The following is a 19768-nucleotide window of genomic DNA, read 5'->3' as shown; positions in this document are numbered from 1 at the left end:
TGTTTTTTGCAGCACCTAATTTGAAACAATACGTAACATTTACCAGTCAGCTATTGGTATGTTATTGTATATTTAGTTTGTTCCTTCGAGTTCTCGCACACCCGAGATCGCCGCACATTTTGCACATTTTGCACATTCATCAAACGCAATGTGACACCCGTGTCTTCTGGTGAGTGTTCGTTGCTTGCTGTCCTGCCAGTCACCTCCCATGAGAGGCTGTTGACCAACTTTAGCAACAAAATGCTGTTGAAGCACACAAAAAGTTTTTCCAGCGTTTGCGTGGAAACCACGCGAACCCATCTGGGAATCACAACGATAGGCATGTACAAACAAGTGAGCGAGCTGACTGCTCGCCAACTTTAGTGACACCAGCGTAAGTTGCGCATCCAAGTCCTAACCGACGCCATATGGCGGCTGCTTCGGACCTCCAACGCAGGCTGCGATGCTCGTTGTTCAGAACTTCATATATATCGGATGTGAATAAACATTGATTCACACTGAGTGAATTGTATCTGCCTTGACTAAAGAGATTGTGCGAGGTTGGTGAAACCAAAACTTGTGCCCATCGCCCGGACTACATTGCGTACGAATACAGTCATGTACAGAAGTTCTACCCCCATAGCTTTCGCTTCATAGCCAAGAAAAGTTGTCCGCTACTAGCACAACTTTTTGTGCTAAGTCAGAACTATAGTGGCTTTGCCTGTTTGGTGCCATTACGATGAGGCCACAGCGAGACAGGTCAATACAGTAACGTCGCTCATGTACTTAAGGGGGGACGCGGGGATCAACTCGGGGGAAAAACGACCAAAAAATCACTTTTTAGAAAGTTGCAGATTTCGAATCTTTGACCCCTTTTCTATAATATTTCCAAGTATTTCCGCTGAAAACGACTGCTAAGTACCATAAATAAATATATACGTAAGGCAATACAGCGAAAATTTCGTGAAAATCGGTGGAAAAGTCGCGGTTTTCGAGCGTCCCTAGCTCTGTAACGGCAGTACGCAGCGCGGCCATGCTGGTACCGTTGAAGAGAGTGCTTCTTCGCCTTTTGACTCCTCCCTTTCATTTCCTGATAGAGAGAAGAGCAAGCATAAAAAAAAAACAAAAGGTCTGAAGGTCGCGGAGCAGCTTGTCACGGCTGCCGATTGGCTTGCTTCGTCACGTGCGTTCTATGAGGCGCCCCATTGGCCGAGTCTGGAAGCGAGCTGCTGTGGCGTCTGCTTCCCCCGTTTCTTCGCGCGCTGGCCGCTGCCTCTTTGTATACGCGTTGGATACTCGAGGTACGCCGCCGCTTCATCGCTTTATTCGGATTTGAGTTTTTTATTTCATTTTCTGGCTTCGAGCATGACTGGGCGGACGTGGACGACGAAATTCGCTACCAAGCACTGCTTCGGCAGCCGCATGCGCAAGCCACCGAACATCCGAACGATAAGTAGGCCTAGCGGAGATGTGTCCGCGCAAAGTTGACACTCACTCACTCACTCCGCGCACGAGCTTGCAAGAGAGACTGTCAACGCATTGCCGGGCAGTTTGCGGGCTGTTACAGCCTTGTGTTCTAGTGGTGACAATACCGAACTGATAACGACCTTTCTCGATGCTGTCGTGCCTTCGACGTCCTGTGAATGCTCCGCGACGTACCCCGATTGTGCCACCGCCGTCACCGAGATGGACGACGAAAGTGCGGTTCAAGCGCGTGCGTCTGCCGGCCGTGAAGATGAACCGTGCATCAGCAACGGCCGCACCATACAGTCACATCTTCAGCCACAATTCATCTTGTCGGAGCAGTTGAATATGACCGCTGCCACTGTCCGCGCGTCACTTGGTTCTGTGCCGGCAACCGAACGGAAGATGGGATTTACGGCTGAAGGAGCATGCTCGGTGGCGACGGACTCAAGCGAGTTTTTACTTGTGCAAGTTGCCGCTGTGAATGCGCTTCTCAGCAAAACACCGTGCCATCAGTGCTTCCAGCCGGGGATAGCGGTAGTGCCGGAAACCAGGCTTGGCCTTGCCGTGAAGATGGTTTTACATTGCTCAGCATGCGGTGCTTGGGAAACACGAAACACAGTGGGCGTCACCAAGAGAAGAAGGAAGCCGGGCCTTTGAGGTGAACCTGAGATCCATGCAAGCAACCAAGAGCATAGGGAAAGGTGCCACTGCCCTTACAGACTTTTGGTCTGTGATGAATGTTTCGTACAGGGGGCTTCATCAGAAGACATTTCAGGGGCACCTGAAAGCTAAATTCAGGCCTGCTGCAAGCAAAACTGCAACAAACGTGTGCACTGATGCTGTAACAGCTGTCAAAAGAGTCTACAACGAAATGGACCCAACATTCCATAAGAACATCACAGTCATTTATGATGGCACGTGGATGACCCGGGGTCATAGTAGCCACATTGGTGTAGGGGCTGTGATTGAATTTTACAGTGGCTTGGTGCTGGACTTTGTAGTCCTCTCGAACTACTGTCATGGGTGCATGTTGGGGCCAAAGCCAGGTGACAGTGACTATGATATGTGGAGGCAGGCGCATCAATGCCAGAAGAACATGAACGTGAAATCCGGCAGGATGGAGGTGGAGGTGGCACTTGAACTCTTTCGTCGCTCCTTGACAAAGAATGATCTGCGTTACACCAATATTGTGTGCGATGGGGACAGCCGGACATACTTGGCACTTTGTGAGGACCAAACCTATGGGTTTATCCAGTTCTCTAAAGAGGACTGTGTAAATCACGTTGAAAAAAGGATGGGGACAAACTTGCGCACTTTGGTCACTAAAAGCAGTAGAGACCAACCACTTGGTGGCCGAGGGGGCCAGACACAAGACCTCATAAAGAGGCTGACAAGCTACTACGGAATGGCCTTGAGAGGGAGCGAGGATGTGAAGGACTTGGAGAGAGCAGTCATGGCAACGTTTCATCACGTCACCTCTACAGATGAAGAACCGCACCACGAGCTCTGTCTTGCGGGCCTGACAAGTTGGTGTAGGCATCAAGCAGCAGAAGCAAAAGAGCAACCGCAGCCTGCTCACAAGTACAGGTTGAAACCGCATGTAGCTGAGGCCATGTTGCCAGTTTTCCAGCGTCTCTCTGAGCCTCAGTTGCTAGAACGTTGCAAAGGAAAGAAAACTCAAAATGCAGCAGAAAGCCTGCACTCCGTGATTTGGTCAATCATGCCAAAGGATAAAAATGCTTCCCTGATTGCTGTAGAGACAGCCGTAAGTGAGGCGGTGTGTCGCTTCAACAGTGGCACCCTTCGAGCTTATATGGAGTTTTGCACCTCGCTTGGCGTGAAACCTGCAGGACATGGACTCCGTCGAGCGGCCGAGAAAGATGCCTTGCGCAGGAAGAGGGCACAGAAAGCCCATGAAGGAAAGCATAGAAGATTCAAGAAGCCAAGAGATGAACTTGACACCTGCAACTACAAGGCTGGTGGTTTCTAGTCGAATAAACATGGCCCAAAACTTCAAACACCTTTTTCTCAAAACATTTTTCTACCACCAAGGTCAACTTGCAAAGCCAATATCTCAGCCACCATTATGAATATTTTTACACCGTTTGTTTTGTTACGCTCATTGTGCATCACTGCACACAGTGACATGTTTTGTTTTCACAGTCGAGATTTTCATGCAGCTGGAGTAGCTGCCAAAGAATAAGAATATAAAAACATTCTGTTAGGTTAAAAAAATTACAGGGATGTCACTGTGTGGAGAATACATGTAGGAGTGCTATCAATGTTTGCTTGAACTCCTAGCATCAATATACAGGTGTGCAGGCATTTTGCAAAAATGAAAGCAGAAAAATTTTGTAAACAAAAAAGTACTTGAGATATTGCAGCCATATTTTCACAGTTTTGTTTATGAGATATTATTAACACCTGTGCAAAATTTCATCAGAATCGGCTGGTAAATAAAAAAAGCTGTGCTGTTCTGATCTCTGAGGCTTGTTGTTCTGCTGGACCGACCTACCGACGTGATTGCAATCATGCCGTACCAAAGTGATTTGGCGAAGAAAAGTAGAAACACTTATGTTTACCGATCTGTACGCAAAAGCTGATATGGTTTATGCAGATACAGCATGTGTCATGTTCAATGGCTGCTGAAACAGGGATTTGACTTTACTACTTTCAAAATGAAACTACTGTTTAAGCAGATATGCTTTGATGAAGTTTTACTACATGTGGTTGCTTTGTGCAGTGCCAGTTCACATGATGAACTTAAGGGGGGATGAGGGTCTTGAAAACTTTTTTTTATTTCTTAACGTATCTTCCTGAAAATTCGCATGCAGATATATCTTTCAATGCTGATTCCAAATATATATTCAGATTTGATATATCTCATTTAGAAATGAAGATATCGCAAAATAACTGATCCCACATAGGTCTTTTGTTACGGGCCATTATGGTAATTTCTTAATTGAAAAAACTAGTTTTAAAGAATAGCTGTCATTTCCAAGGACCTACTGCACATCCTAAAGCTAAAGAAATTTTTAAAAAGTCATCATATAGGTCATGAATGAATATCAAAGTAGGAAGAAAAAAACAATGCAGGAGTAATTAGCTTACACCTGACCTAATTGCTAGTCTATTTGGTTTAATGAAAAATGGAAAGCTTTAGGATGCAGCTGAGGTTTCACTGAAAAAAATGATACCTAATTCAATAAAATCAGTTGATGCAAACATTATGAAAAGTTCCGTAAGGCAAAGGCATTTGATCAAAAAAGCAAAGCTGAGAAAATTGCATTCAAAGTTTTGCTTACTCTGCCACTTTTGTTTACCTATCACATGGAAAAATTTAATGCTTTAGCATGCAGCCCAGTCATTACTGAACACAATAACACCAAACTCACAGAAATCTGTTCATGTAAAGATTGTGAAAACTTCTGTATTGCGTTGGCCTTTGACAAAAAAAAAAGCTCAAAAAGTCACCTGCTATTTTCTATGAATCTGCCACACATTCACAAAAGTCCTGGGCAGTAGTCCTGGGTTCTGTCAGGCTTGTGTTTCTTGGCCATCCTCTTCTTCACCTTTTCAGCGTTGGTGTGACTTTTATCAGACCTGCACAGCCTCTGTTTATCTTTCTCAAGGCTCCTACGAATGAGGCAGCTCCCAGGACTGTAACCAAGCTGTGCTGCAACAGCTCTGCTGGTTGCTGCCATTCCTTGGTTGAAGCGAGAAATTGCTTCTGCAACAGCTCTTTCAACAGCCAGCAAAGAGTCATGCGTGTTCTTGGAGCTTTGGCTCCAAATGACAGAGTGTAGGCACTCAATGGCGTTCTGTGTCATGCCATCTTTGCAGCGCTCCAAGAGGGCCTCGTCGCCCAGCCTTGCAAATATTGGCTCAAGAGCAGTGCGAACGTGGCCTGGCAGAGGGTTTTTGTGTGGTGACGGCTCCACTTGGTTCGCCAAAGCACGATTGAAGGCACACCACGAATCAACCCCTTGAGGACAGCAACTGTGGTCTGGGGCTTCATCTGTCGAGGTCATGTGCAACAGCGTGGCATGCACTGCCTTTTTCATGCCTGCAACGTCGTGGCTGTGGCTCCGCAAGGCATACCCATAGTAGTTTGTAATTTTCTTTATCTTATCTTGGGTGAGGTTGCCCTTTCCGCCAAGAGATTCTCCTTGTGCCTTCTTCTTCTCCACCAAGTTGCGAAGAGCCGTCCCCATCCGCTTGTGGACATGGTTCAAGCAGTCTTTCTTTTCAATGGATATATATCCATACACTTCTCCTGAGGTCAATGCATGAAAGGTGCGGCTATCACCATCAGAAAGTATAGTTGTGTACCGCAACCCATTTTTTTCCAGAGACCTGTTGAACAAAATGATAGCTGCTTCAGTCTCCATCCGGCCGGCATTGCAGTCGATGTTTTTCATGCACTTGTGGTTCACAGCCCAGTCACCGTACCCATCATCACTGGGATCAGGTGCCCCTTGGCACCCACGACAGTACCTCGAGAGCACAACATGGTCCAGTACTAGGCCAGTGTATAGCTCTATGATGCAGCCTACTGCAATATTTGAATTGTGACCACGTGTCTTCCATGTGCCATCAAATATGACATCTACATTTCCTGGTGGATTCAGGAAGTTCTTGTACATGTCCTTCACCACTTTGACGCTTGCTGCTTCTGTAGCAGTAGCTACTGCCTGGCAAGCTTTCACCATGGTGTCCATATGCCCCCTGAAAGTCTTGTGGTGAAGTCCTCGGTGAGAGAGGTTCATGGTGGCACAAAAATCTGCTAGGGCAGTCGCTCCCTTGCCTATACTTTGAATTCCCTTCATTGCCCGCAAATTGACTTCAAAGGGCGTGATGTTGGATTTCCCGGGCACTCGTGGCGACGAGAAGTGCCGCTCGGCGAAATCGCAATTTGAGCATGTGAGCTCCAACTTCACTGCTAGGCCGTATTCTCTCTCACTGCACTTTGCGAGTTGGAGAGTGGTCATCCCACACTTGCTGCAGCTTGTGGACACAAACATCTTCTTTAGCACTGAGAGATCAACGATGATGTACTCTGTGCCGCGATCGTCATCTTCACTTGCTGTGCCGACGTTCATTAGCTCGAACTTGCGGGAAGTCGCGGACTGCTTCGCCAACGAAGATTTAATGTTGTCTGCGTAATTTTCGCGCCCCGCGCACTCCGCCTCCGTGAAAAACACCGTGTCGAAGCGTTGAGCACGCGAGCTCGGTTCAGCCGCGTCCGTCGGCACCGAAGCGGCGTGCGGAAACGCCGAAGTCAACGTTAGGCTTAGGTCAGCCGGCTCAGCCGCTTCCGACGACACGGAATCCGAAGCGACTTGCAGCGTCTCAAAAGTTGGCATTTTCGACGGGCTTAGTCCAGGCGCATCCACCGGCACTGCACAGACTTGCGTTAACGAAGTTGACACTGATCGGCACTGTCCAGCCGCGTCCACAGGCGAAGCTAGCGTCGACGGGGTTTGTTCAGCCGCATCCACCGGCGAAGCTGTTGTTGGCGAGCTCAGTCCTGCCGCATCCACCAAGGGCACAGCAGCTTGCGGCATCACCGAAGCTGTAGTTCTCGACGATGTAGCGCTGTTCTTATTCCATGCGCGTCTCTTTTTGCCGACTGCTTTTCGCGTGCTTGCTTTCAAGCGCGCGTCTCGCACCATCGTGACACGCGGAACAAAGCCACCAGGCACGCAAAAGCAAGAAATTCGTGGTTAAAAGAAGCGACCCAATAGCCAAAATATCTAGAAGAACGATAAAGAAAAAGGCAGAACGAAAAATACTAGGAAACAAAGAGGAGCTCGAAAAATGACGTGCGTGCAGGCGAAAGCAGACGACGTGAAGGAGTCGGACAACGCGGCCGCGGAAGGCGAAGCATACGTCACGGCCAATCAGAGGGCTGCGCCTCGAGGAGGCGCCCGGTTCACCCAATCAGCGGCTGTCTTGCGACGATTTCCCGCTTGAGAACGGGTGCCAATCCCTCCGCTGCACGAGGGTCAACAGCGTGCCGAGGGGCGCCAGAATGGAGAGCGGGAAACCAGCTTTCAAACGAGACCAAGATGGCGCCGATCGGTACGCGTCGCGCGGAGCTACGGCAGCTTGAAAATGAGGCAAATCTTCGCGCTTGGCGTTCAATTTCGGCTCACCGACGTTTATAAATTACCGTTTATTTTATACTTTGAGTAGGAATTGCGCCATAATATTTTGTAGAGGCATAGTTGGGACATTAAAGACTTCAAAAACGCAATTTTTGAAAATTGCCATTTTTGACCATTTTTCGCGATTTCAAGACCCGCGTCCCCCCTTAAGTATGTCATACCTTTATTTTACTTAAAAAATAGCTTATGAAGTTCAACCCTGCATCACGTTTTGTGTTTGGTTTCTTGTTTCTTGTGGGTATGTTGCACTTAAAGGTATCCCCACCCTTTGGCACCTGCAGATCAAGACAGAAGGACCTCAAGAACTTCTCGAGTATGACGGCGTGCCTTTGTCAGACAAGCCAGTTCAGCACCTGCCAGCAGCAGTCAAGAACGGAGATGCGAGCGACGAGGTGAGCAGGGAAGCTTAGGCTCGATAAAGCAGAGCAACGCTTTTCGAGCATGCATGCAACTTTTGCTCTTTGAGGAACATTTCATAACACCGTCTAAATTATGTTACTGTAGACACTGAAGAGCCGCACTCACCATGGCAGCTCAAAATTGAAAGTGGAAAAAAGGAAAAGAAAAAAAGTCAGAAGACACCACGCATGTCTTCAAACATTGTTGTGAAAAAGCTTTGAAGTCACAGGCATATCTAACGCCATGGATGGCCGGGAGGACGACGATATCCACGAATTTGCTGCCAAACCCGGCCTGAGCAGCGGCGACAGCGAGGTGGTGGGAACTAGACGGGTACCAGGTGCGTGGCGTGCATGCGTAAACAAATATATCCATTGTGAAAACAATGGCATTCGCCCCATTTACAGTGAAGCTGTTAACGGGAGTTCTGCAAAAGTTCTCGTGCGTCAATGTCGCTATCAAATGCAAACACAGCACAGTATGTGTGGTAGACCCGAATTCGCTTTGAAACGTAATGATCGGTGACTTTAATGTAAAAGTTGTCGTGCGTACATCTCATTGAAATAGAACACAACTTAGTGCTTGTTCTTTTTCTTTTTAAACAAGCAATCCATAATATTTGTCATGTAGCATTATACCGGCTCCACAAGTCATCTAGGAGTCGGTATGGCTGCAACGGCAAAAGCCAACAGCATGTTCTTGCCACATAGCTGGCATGGCAGCTATCACTGAAAACAGCCAGCCATGGCCTTGCTCGGATGTGGACTGGGTGGGAGCCGTCACTGCTGTAACTTTTGACAGCCAGTCACAAGGAAGAAGCAGGGTTTGAGTGATGCCATGATCCAAATTAGGCCTTGAGTACTTTCACAGGGTGCGAGAATTCGCTCGTACCACTTTGCTGTCTTTTATGTATTGGTTGTCTATTTGGTATACATCTGTGAAGGAATTTTTTTTTTTATAGAAAAGAGTTGCAACAATTATGCATGGTTAAAGTGTTAAAATTGCTTGCTCCTGTGAAACTGCCGCACCTCATGAATAGCAAAAAAAAAGTGTGGTTCTTATACAAGTATGGTAGTATAACAGGAAGATGTTAACAAAGCAGATGGCCACTGATGACATGATATGAATTATGGTTACTGCAAGCAACACCTATTTAGAATATCAGCACTGATTACTACTCAGATTAAGCAAAAAAGCATTTGCACTCTCCCGTCATTGTTTACATTATAATGCATCACACCAGCCACCGGTTGTCTTAACAATGTGGAGACTTCTTGTAGTTTAAGGTTAAATGCTAAAATAATTTGAGAGGGCACAGTACAGCAGAACCTCGTTGATACTATGCCATTTTGTACGATCTTCCAGTGCCAACATTTTAGATCAAGAACTGGAAAAAGTCGCCCTATACAGTCAAGCTTTATTTTTACCAGTTAATACAGTAAAAGCTCGTTAATTTGAACCGCAAGGGGAAGCCGCTTCAGTTCGAATTAACGAAAGTTCGAACTAACGAAAGTGAAGGAGGGCAACAGTACACTGCGATTTGGAAGCAGTAGGGCATGTCAGAAATTTGGCGTGTCAGAAAGTGATGGCGTGTGCCGCAGGCACACGCCATCTTCAAGTCGAAGCTCTGGGTCCGACTGTGCCACACCACCGATGTCCACCGAAACGAACGTTAGCCGAGGCTTAACACCATCACAATGAATCGCGACGGCCGATAGGCTGAAAACAAAGGTGCACAACCGATGAAGACTGCCGAGACAAAGACGCTGAACATGTGAAGGTGGCGAAGGCCCTGATTCGTTGGTTCTTGATTGCAAGCGCAGCTGCGACGTGCTTGATTCGCTGTGTTTTGGAGCTTGCAGTGCCATCTCCGCACAACATTAGCAGCTGTAAAAGATTTGCAAAGCCTCTGAGATTCGCAACGGCTAAGAGATCTCGGAGGTTACGTAGAACGGGAAGGCGGCAGCCGCCGCTGCCTTCTGGCTGACCCCGTGTCGGTTAGATTTTTTTCCGATTTTGCCTTCTCTCGCCGTTCTCTCCGTTTCGGAGGCAATACAGCCTTGTGTGTAGGCAGTAGGCGCGTTTCTCTGGCCGTGTGCCAGGCGAGCGTAGTTCGAATTATCCGTGAGGGAACCTTCTGGCGTTCGAATTAACGGACTTTTTTATACATAGACTTCTGTGGAGCTTGGCCGGACCAAATCATACAGTTTGAATTATCCATAAATTCAAATTATTGAAGTTCGAATTAACGAGCTTTCACTGTATGTACCTTAAAAACCGTATTTTTCAGTACCAACATTCAGTACATTGCCAAACTGCGATCATGTGATAAGTTTTCCGAGCACTAGATTCCAAGTGAACGAGAAAAGGCACAAGGCACATGTAATTCAGAGCAGTAGGCACCCGCCACGGCAGCTTCTTCGCAGTACTCGAACGCCAGTGTCACGTGAAATTGCTGGCACGCACTCAGTTTCATTTTCTGGTACCAGCAAGTCTCCTTGCGAGTCGTCGCATGTCACATTCACAGCTATCGTGGGAAAATGACAAACCATGTCTCAAGCCGCGGGGGCCCCACCATCTCGGTGTGCATCGGCGTCTTGTGCTGCAGCAATGCTATATTTCTCTTTTATGAATCAGTCGCATGCTACATTCAGGCCCACTTTTATTTTCTTACTTCACGAAAATTGGTTGTTCATTAGAATTGGGTAAACAAGTACCGACACTTTTGCGAGGAACTGCATTTTACGTCTACGTTTTCACATGCTTTTTTTAAAACATATGAATGAGGTTTTAATGTGCTGTATAATCTCCGAGTCTTTACATTAGAGGCCTCTTGAAGGTCAGACTGTAGGCTACAAACACAACCAGAAGTTGTTTGACACTCCACACAACACCACATCCTCTGTGCTCAGTGGCTATATGCTTCTCAGCACAAGGTCATGGGTTCATGTCCCAGCCACGGCAGCTGCACTCAGATGGGAGTGGAATGCAAAAATGCTTTTGTACTGAGCATCAGGTGCCCCAATGTTGAACTCCAGGGTGGTCAAAACTAATGGAAAGAGCTCTCTGGTACGCCCTTGCTTACAGCCTATATGCTGCTCTGGGCTATTTAATCTTGTTTAACTGTGCCTATAGCAATTGAACAATTTGATTGGCAGTTTTTCTACGCATAGTTAAACATTTCTGCTCCAGAGGAAGGGGTGAGGGGAGGGCATGTGCCTGGTGTTCCCCCCTTCCCTCTGGCTACAGCCCCACACTTACCATAAAAACCGAAGTATAATACGAGTTTTTTCCCCTATTATTAGCTTTCCTAATTTCCGCTTCTTACTATATGTGGATCCAAACAAAAATTTCAGTCAGAAATTTGGGCTGGAAGTTTTAGTTTCCTTATTGCTGCGTGGTTATTTCTGCGTGGCTACGGCTTGGCTTCGTTATTGCTGCGTAACTACAGCATCGTTTCTTTCTTGTTGCGTGTGCACCTTGGCCGCAAACGTGCAAACCATGCTTCGCGAAGTGCGTCTTTTTTATTCCGCATTGAAGGACCAAGATGTTTGGACCACGAAAACAGTACTCGGCTGCTTTCAAGAGAAAGGTTATTTTAGCCGCACAGGACATCAGCAACAGTGCTGCTGGGAGGCAGTTTGGCGTCAACGGGGCAAGCATTTGCGTATGGCGTTGACAGAAGGAAGCCCTTTTCGTGTGCAGCGGAATGCAAAGAAGCTTTCGCGGCCCAAAGAGTTGGACATTCCCGCAAATCGAACTAGCCCTGACGGAGTTCATACGCCAACAGGGAGCCGCGCATCCAGCTTTGAGCGTGTAGCTTATGCAGGCAAAAGCTAAGGAGCTTGCAAGAGAAAAGGGGCTATCGAGCTCCGCCTTTAAAGCGAGCAAGCACTGGATTTATCGCTATGTGTGCCGTGCTGGATTTTCCTTACGGCCGCTCTCCACGATGCTGTCGGCAGCTGACGACCTCATAGGTCTAGCGTCCATTAGGCCTACCGTGGCGGCAGCGGTGACCACTTTGGCGTCTGCACTGCCGATCGCAGCAAAGTCGTCATCCTCGTTGTCCCGAGTCGTTGTGGGACCCTTCTTGAAGTTCTCCGATAGCGGTCGCCTCACTCGCTTACCAAATTTGTTCTTGGTGCTGAACTTCTTGATCGGCCAAACCATAGCTGCAGTCCATCGACAACACCAAGACAAAATGGCGCATGCTTGTGTGCGTCTCGACAGCGTGAAGCAGACGACGGGAAGGCCGCTAGGCCAATTTGGGTGCCTAGGCTTTGTCACGTGCGCCAAGCAGCCAATACAATAGCGCCTTGGTACATTTCGACGCATTTTTTCTAGAAAGCCAATGAGCAAGGACAGCCAGCGACGGCGGGAAATTGAAGGTGTAGGGCGGCTCTTTCAAACGAGACCAAGACGGCCATGATAACCCGTGTGCGACGGCAACCGTTCGACGCGGAAGAAGTGCTATTTTTGCATATATGTGCGCTCAGATTCACCTCACAGCCGTGTTACAAATTGAATTTGCGGCGAAAATAATAAGTGAAGCTAGAAGCTTCACAAATTAGTGCAGAAATGGTTCGAGATTCCGAAAATGTCAGCTTCTAAAAGTCTATTTTTTCGCGATTTTCGACCTTTTAAGACCCGTGTCCCCCCCTTAAGTGGTTGTAAAGGCACACCAGCCGGTAGTGACTTATCTAAACTCGGCGATAGGTGAGCAATAAATTCTGCCTCTCAATGCGCCCTCCCCTGCGATTTTAATTTTTAAAAAGTGTATGTAACAACGTAACGATCATGCCTGTCACTACGTATGATCAGTGCCCCCAATTACAACAGCCGGAAAGAAAAATTATCTTTTCGTGGTGGGCTGCGGAAGTAACTGCATACAACACTGCTCAACTCTTTGCAAAAACAGTCATTATTCATGGATGCACAACTCCTCTACGTTGTATCTTCGGCCAGCAGCTCTGTTACACCATTCTTCGGCGATGTTGACAATGCTGAATTCACAGGCAAGACATTATGGTGGACAAATCATTCACAGGATATCGGCCGTGAATCAGATCACTTCGCAGCTAGCACGACAGTGCGAGTGCTAGCTTCCATTCGTGGATAAAAGTGCGGATGGAGAAGCCCTCGCATCGGCAATGGAGCAAACGTGACTGAGCCGAAAACCCCAATAGTGATGTGGCTCACTGCTGTATCGCGAAGCACTTCATGCAGACTGAGGGAGTGCCATGGCAATGGGTGACGTATGAGTTTGCCAGCGTCGCATGCACTATTCGCTAACTACTAAACACAAAATGGCAACCTGTAAAGAAGAGGAAAATGGGCGACCGTGAAAGAGGGGAGAAAAGAAGCTTCAGCATGCAAGAGTTTGGAAGGAGGTGGGGTTCCCTAGTAGATAACGAAACTTTGAGTGGCGTTGAACCTTGCTTTGAGGTTTGGCTTCATGTCAGTGTATGCTGTTATGCCATGAAGCCACACTTCAAAGCGTAATTTTCGTCTAACCCTCACCCCCACTTTACTGTTCATTTTTTTGAAATTTTGGTGGGAGTTATACATGAAAAATTACGGTATTTACTCCTGTGCTCCAAACTGCAATAAATATCTGTAACTGTCATGTGTTATTGTTATAAATTTAGAAGGATTTGTAAACGTACACTGTTGAATTCTTTTTACGTAAACATTTGTTGTCCATTAGACACGGAACTGTTGCTTCTCTCATTAACCATATTGCAGTTTTCCTTGCGTGCTTTGTGTTTTTCATGCTAGCTTCACTTGATGGACCACTATAAGCAGGAAAGTTTATACAGTATACAAGGTCTGCACATAATGTCAGAGCAAATGTATTAAGAATTATGGCTGCAGTATGCTGATTGAATAAAAAAAGAAAGTGGCTTCTCGGGTGCCTAGCAAAGCCCTGTAAAACGATGGCCTGCATAAATGTCTATACACATGCACACATGCAATACATAAAACAGGCTGGGTTTGAAAACAACTTATAGTGCCTATTGTGGCCACCCCTATTGTGCCTAAAAATGAGGCGTTGAGTGCCTGTTGTTGGTGCCTAAAACCTAGATTTCAGTGCCTAGCAATCTGGCTTCAACTCAGGGGACTGATTGCAATGCATGCTCGCTGACCTGGAGAGGCTAAGCAGAAGAGTGGGTCTAAAAATGAATCTGCAGATAACTAAAGTAATGTTTAACAACCTCGGAAGAGAACAGCAATTTACATTAGGTAGCGAGGCGCTGGAAGTGGTAAGGGAATACATCTACAGCGGATCCGAATCATGAGATGGAAATAATCAGAAGAAATTAAGAATGGGCTGGGGTGCGTTTGGCAGGCATTCTCAGATCATGAACAGCAGGTTGCCATTATCCCTCAAGAGAAAAGTATATAATAGCTGTGTCTTACCAGTACTCGCCTACGGGACAGAAACCTGGAGGTTTACGAAAAGGGTTCTACTTAAACTGAGGATGACGCAACGAGCTATGGAAAGAAGAATGATGGGTGTAACGTTAAGGGATAAGAAAACAGTAGTTTGGGTGAGGGATCAAACGTGAGTTAATGACATCTTAGTTGAAAGCAAGAAAAAGAAATGGGCATGGGCAGGACATGTAATGTGGAGGGAAGATAACCGATGGTCATTAAGGGTTACGAATTGGATTACAAGGGAAGGGAAGCGTAGCAGCGAGGGAGGGGGGGGGGGGCAAAAAATTAGGTGGGCGGATGAGATTAAGAAGTTTGCAGGGACGACGTGGCCACAATTAGTACATGACTGGGGTTGTTGAAGTATGGGAGAGGCCTTTGCCCTACAGTGGGCGTAACCAGGCTGATGATGATGATGATGAATCTGGCTTCTACGCATGAGTGTGTGTTATTTTGACAATTGCGTTTGACTAATATGGAGTGCGACTTTATTTTAGCCTTTGTTGGTTGCTTTTATCCATTGGCACTTCAACAGGGTATGTATAAATCATTGCGAACAATCCTTCCCGTTGTGTAGGTTTTGATTTGCACAAGAGCAAGCAATTGATTTCAGACCAACCTTCGACTGAAGATTGACTAGCAGTTTAACCCTTTCAGGGTAAATGACGTAAATATACAGCGCTGCGATCAAGTTCAAAATGGTCTATGCCGTATATTTACGGTGCGGTCTGCACATTTTAAAAGGGAGCCAATTTCCTAACCTTTTCTTTTCTGTCATGTGCTTCCACTATGTGCGAGTACAGGGAATTTTTTTTGTGCGCCTCCCTCTCTCTCTTTTCGTTGCATGGTTTGTTTTAGAGCTAGTTTACTCCCGCGCATCTATATACTACCGCTTGTGCATTGGCTTTCCCGCATAGCATCAGCATCACTATGGCTAATATTTACGCCAACAAATATTTATATCTTTTTGCGTGATCTGACTTGCAAAAATGAAAAACTAAGAGCCAGGTGCATATTTTGTGTATCAGATTTTTTTTTTCCTCCTGGTGCTTAACTAAAAATAAATTTCATTTTGTATTCTTTGAGGTGCTTCTTTGAAGTTTCACATAAGAATTCTCGGAAACTGTCTGAGCCATTATTACTGCTTTGCATCCATTCAAAACACCAGTGATTTGGCTATAATTTTATGTGTTGCGGTACATGTCGTGTCTACAGTAAAACCCAGTTAATTCAATTGACCCTTGTCATATAAGAAATAATCGGGTTGTGCACAGAGATGCAAGCGTGTCTCAGATGAAGGTGCTGCGGCGCTGCAAAAGAAGTTGCGAGGCCTTCGCTGCTGCGAGAGCCAATCACTTGCGAGATGAGAAGAAGTCGCAGCTTCTGCACCGCTGTTGTGCAGGATCGAAACAGGATTTGCTCATTCAGTAGATGGAAATGTGTTGACGTAGTAAGCATTTGTTTATTGTTCGTTTGACATCCATGATAATCTGACATTCGGTTAATTTGGACATTTCTTGCAGTGCTGAGGTTTTACTGTACTGTCATTTGACGTAAAACATTACATAAAAGCGCCGAAAATCAGCACATTTCTAGTGGTAATGAAATAATTAAGCCCAATCAATGAATCAATCACATGTAGCATCTGAGCAGTTTCCTGCTTCCTTTTATGTGCCCGATTGCTTTATGACTAACCGATTGAGGGTGCACCTGATATGTGGTTGGCAGTCGAATGGTGGTGGAGCTGATGACATAAAGTGCAGCTTAAATTTGTGGCAAACTCGATAAGTTTTGGAGAAAGTAATCACTGCATTTTCTTCTGTTCACATTAAAGGCATTTAAGTTCGTAATCGCAATTTGACACGAGTATTTTATATCACTGAGAGTATTTTATATTGCAACATATAAATTCTTTTTTCATTTTTTCTTTTAAAGCCCTGAACATGTATGCATTGTTCATTTTCAGGAAATGTACGAGAGTGCAGAGGCAGCATTAAGCAGGTCCCGCAAGGATGACTACGTCCGATCTTGTGCCCGGCTGACCGTTGTCCCGGGGGACAAGATCTCGGCGACAAGCTCCCATGACCAGGTGGTAAAGTCGATGCGCAGCTTGCACAAAGGTTCAGAGCCAGAGTTCGCCGAGGCAGCGGCCATCCCTGCGGTTCCGGCTGTGTCGGCCATTCCCAGCGAGGAGCCTGAGGTGAAGAATGGCTTGGCAGCCATTGCTGCCAACCCCCAGAGTGTCGAAGACCGAGACGACAGGAATTCTTCAACCACCACCACAAATGGGGCCACTGCACCTGACCTCCACATCACGAGCATGAGCTGCGGGCAGCCGCCGGACTTCAAGTTCAAGATGACCCTGCGAGACCGCGGTAACTTGCGCAAGCCTCTGCACTTAGTTCGACCTGCACCGCTCCCTGAAGATGTGGAGAAAGCCAAGCAGCCTGTGCAGAGAGTGCAGCTGGAGGACGGCACCACATGCTACGCACTGATGCGCGAGGTGATGGTGCCCGTCATGCGCTACCTTGGTCCCCAAGACTTGTCACAGTGCCAGCTGGTGTGCAAGGCATGGAACCGATGGTGTGTGGAACCTGGCATGTGGCGCCGGGTGGATCTGTCGCGCCGCCGCGTGACGGCACTGGCGCTGGCGGGCATCGTAAGAAGGCAGCCCTGCTGCCTGGACCTGGCCTGGACCAATGTCTCAGCGAAGCAGCTCAGCTGGCTGCTGCCACGCCTGCCACACCTGCGAGAGCTGGGGCTGAGTGGGTGCTCGGCGGCTGCCGTGGTTGCTGCACTGCGTTCAGGTGTCTGCCCCCGCCTTCGCTGCCTCGACCTCAGTTGGGTCGAGGGGCTTGGAGACCAGGCGGTGCGAGATTTGGTGGCGCCCGATGCTCGCTCCAAGCCCCGTCTTCTTGTTGAGGTTCGGCTCGCGGGCTGTGACATCTCGGATGTGGCGGTGCGCTTGCTGGGGCACCAACTGCCAAACTTGAGCCGCTTGGACTTGTCCAACTGCCGCGGTGTCACGGACATGGGTATAGCAGTGCTTGGAGCTGCCAAGGCGTCACGACTCACAGCGCTCGATGTTTCACGGTGTGCCAACGTGTCGGACACAGGCCTTGAGGCATTGCGACGTTGTGTAGGCTTGCGCCACTTGGATCTCAGAGACTGCCCGCAAGTGACCGATGCAGCCTGCCGCCGCTTTGTAGCACAGAGCCGCCTCCCTGTCATCCTCAAGGAGAGCAAGCTCATACAAGTCGCCACTTCATAGGAAGCGACCTCTCTTGCTCTCCCTTTCCGACTTGTTTCACAATGTATTAAGTCTCTGGTTATTTTCATTTCATACAGATCTCCCATTTGGGCTGCAGAGTTGAGACGGGCAGTGATGCCACTTTCTAGCTAGCCATGTAAACCCCAAAACAGCAACATTCGTTGATCAGTGCTTTTCTGGCAGTTTCTGGCAGAATCTGCTTGCATTGTGTGAAGGAAGCATAGTGAACTGCTCGAGAATTGTTTTTAAAGTACAGGCAGTAAATTTGAGCTCTTGGAGCAGCCTGTCAAACTCAGGCTGCCTTCTCTTCTGCAGACTAATCTTCAATTTTACCCTATAGCTGAAGCAGACTTTTAACATCTCAAGCACGGGTTCTTTTTTTTTTTTTTTTTAGAACAGTCATGGCTGTCGTTGCTGTGTTCATGTTTGATCTTCTCGTCACTTTGAGCGTAGTGGGGGGCTTTATGCTGGCTTCCTACTGACAAAGTACCTCAAGTGCACCTTCGTTGTTGTGGTTTGAGGCCATCATTTAAGACCTCTAGCATTAAGCCAATGTTATGCTTTCTTCTCTTTTTTTTGACACGTTAACTGTACCTTTCATATAATGCGCAATCTTTGTTGAGCATTTTGTATACTTCAGACAGGACTCATCATTAAGCAGTTTTAAGTGCTCTTCCTAGAAGTCTGCTCATGTTTTGTACATTTAGTTTCATTTAGATTGTGTTCTCGTTGGCATTCAATTCTTTGCAGCTGACATTTATTTTACTGTGCTGTGGGCAGTAGTGGCCGTTGCATTTCTTGAAGCAAAGTTGCTGTCAACTTGTTTTGTGCAGTAGTGCGTGGTAGCACATAACCCAGAGATTGTAGCATTGTATTTTTTCTCGCTTGTATCATGTAATTTATTGAACCCTTCATATTCATTCTTGTCGCTGCGTGCAAAAGCTCATGCCAGTTCATCACAAAATTCTTGTGAAACCATCATTATTTGTATGCAAAGTTACAAGTTGTAAATACTACCAGAAGCCATCTACAACTTTGGTGAGCACAAGACACCGAGTGGCTGTGTCATTTTCGTTGCATTATGCTCATTAGTTTGTTTGTGTGTTGTACATAAATGAAGCCAGTGTTGCTCATGATATGTAAAACAGTTGGCTCAGTAAAATTTTGTAGGTAATTGTGTCTGTGTATTTAAGGCTATGTCATCATATTGGAAGGCAAACTCTCGTTCTCCCAACACCCTAGTCTGAAAGTTGGTATAGCAGGATATGCAGTCCTTGTAACCTCATTATGATAGAATTTCCATCCTACTTGAAAATGCCTCTTAGTATATCTAACATTTATTATAAGCATATATGGGAGAACCTTGTTGATACATTCCCGTTACGTACGTTTTCCCGGCGCCAACGTCCGCAATCGAAAACAAAAAATGACCCAATAGAGTTGCGCTTATATCAACCGGTTCATGCGTTCCCGGAAAACACGATTTTTCGGCACCAAGCTTCAGTACGTCGCCAAACTGCTATCGTATACGTTTTTCAACCACTAGATCCTTTGTAAACAAGAAAAAACAGTACATAGCTGCCCGCCGCGACAGCTTCACTGCGATACTCGCCCGCCTGTGTCACGTGAAAATTTGGAGGACGCTTAACCTTCGCCTTTGAGTGCAACGCGACAGCATTCAAAGATCGCCGATTGCTTCTCACGCTTCCCGGCAACTGCAGCTTATGTAACCGTAATGTTTACCGGGAAGCGCTGGTGGCGAACGCTATGCACGAAGGTGAGCTTTCTGGTTGAAAGGCGACCGCCATCTGGAGGTGCTGCAAGGAACCAGGCGCGCCGCGTCGTAGCGTTTTTCCAATAAACCTTTTTCCAGCGTTTCTACCATTCCACAGACCGGCCACGGCGTCTGAGCTTTGCACACGCCGGCGCGCGCAAATCTCGGACGCCGTGGCCGGTCTGTGTAATGGTAGAAACGCTGGAAAAAGGCTTCTTGCGTTTCCGCTTCGCGGAATTATGTTTTCTCGTCTATTCGAATTACAATCCGACG

General features: G+C 47.0%; 1 protein-coding gene and 1 pseudogene across 2 annotated transcripts in view; both read left to right on the top strand.

Annotated features, from left to right (window-relative positions):
* The window catches only part of LOC135919319 (lysine-specific demethylase 2A-like), a 71656-nt gene extending 52761 nt beyond the window's left edge, over positions 1 to 18895 (top strand). For both annotated transcript variants that reach the window (XM_065453053.2, XM_065453052.1), the window contains exons 17-18: positions 7898 to 8008; positions 16417 to 18895. In XM_065453053.2, the coding sequence (XP_065309125.1) occupies positions 7898 to 8008; positions 16417 to 17721 (1416 nt within the window). In that variant the 3' untranslated portion in view covers positions 17722 to 18895. The remainder of the gene's footprint in view (positions 1 to 7897; positions 8009 to 16416) is intronic.
* LOC139056363 (uncharacterized) lies at positions 1289 to 3543 on the top strand (annotated as a pseudogene).
* Positions 18896 to 19768: the final 873 nt, after the last annotated feature.

The sequence above is a fragment of the Dermacentor albipictus genome, chromosome 2, assembly GCF_038994185.2.
Source record: "Dermacentor albipictus isolate Rhodes 1998 colony chromosome 2, USDA_Dalb.pri_finalv2, whole genome shotgun sequence".
NCBI lineage: Eukaryota > Metazoa > Arthropoda > Arachnida > Ixodida > Ixodidae > Dermacentor > Dermacentor albipictus.
This window is presented reverse-complemented; position numbering and strand designations above follow the sequence as displayed.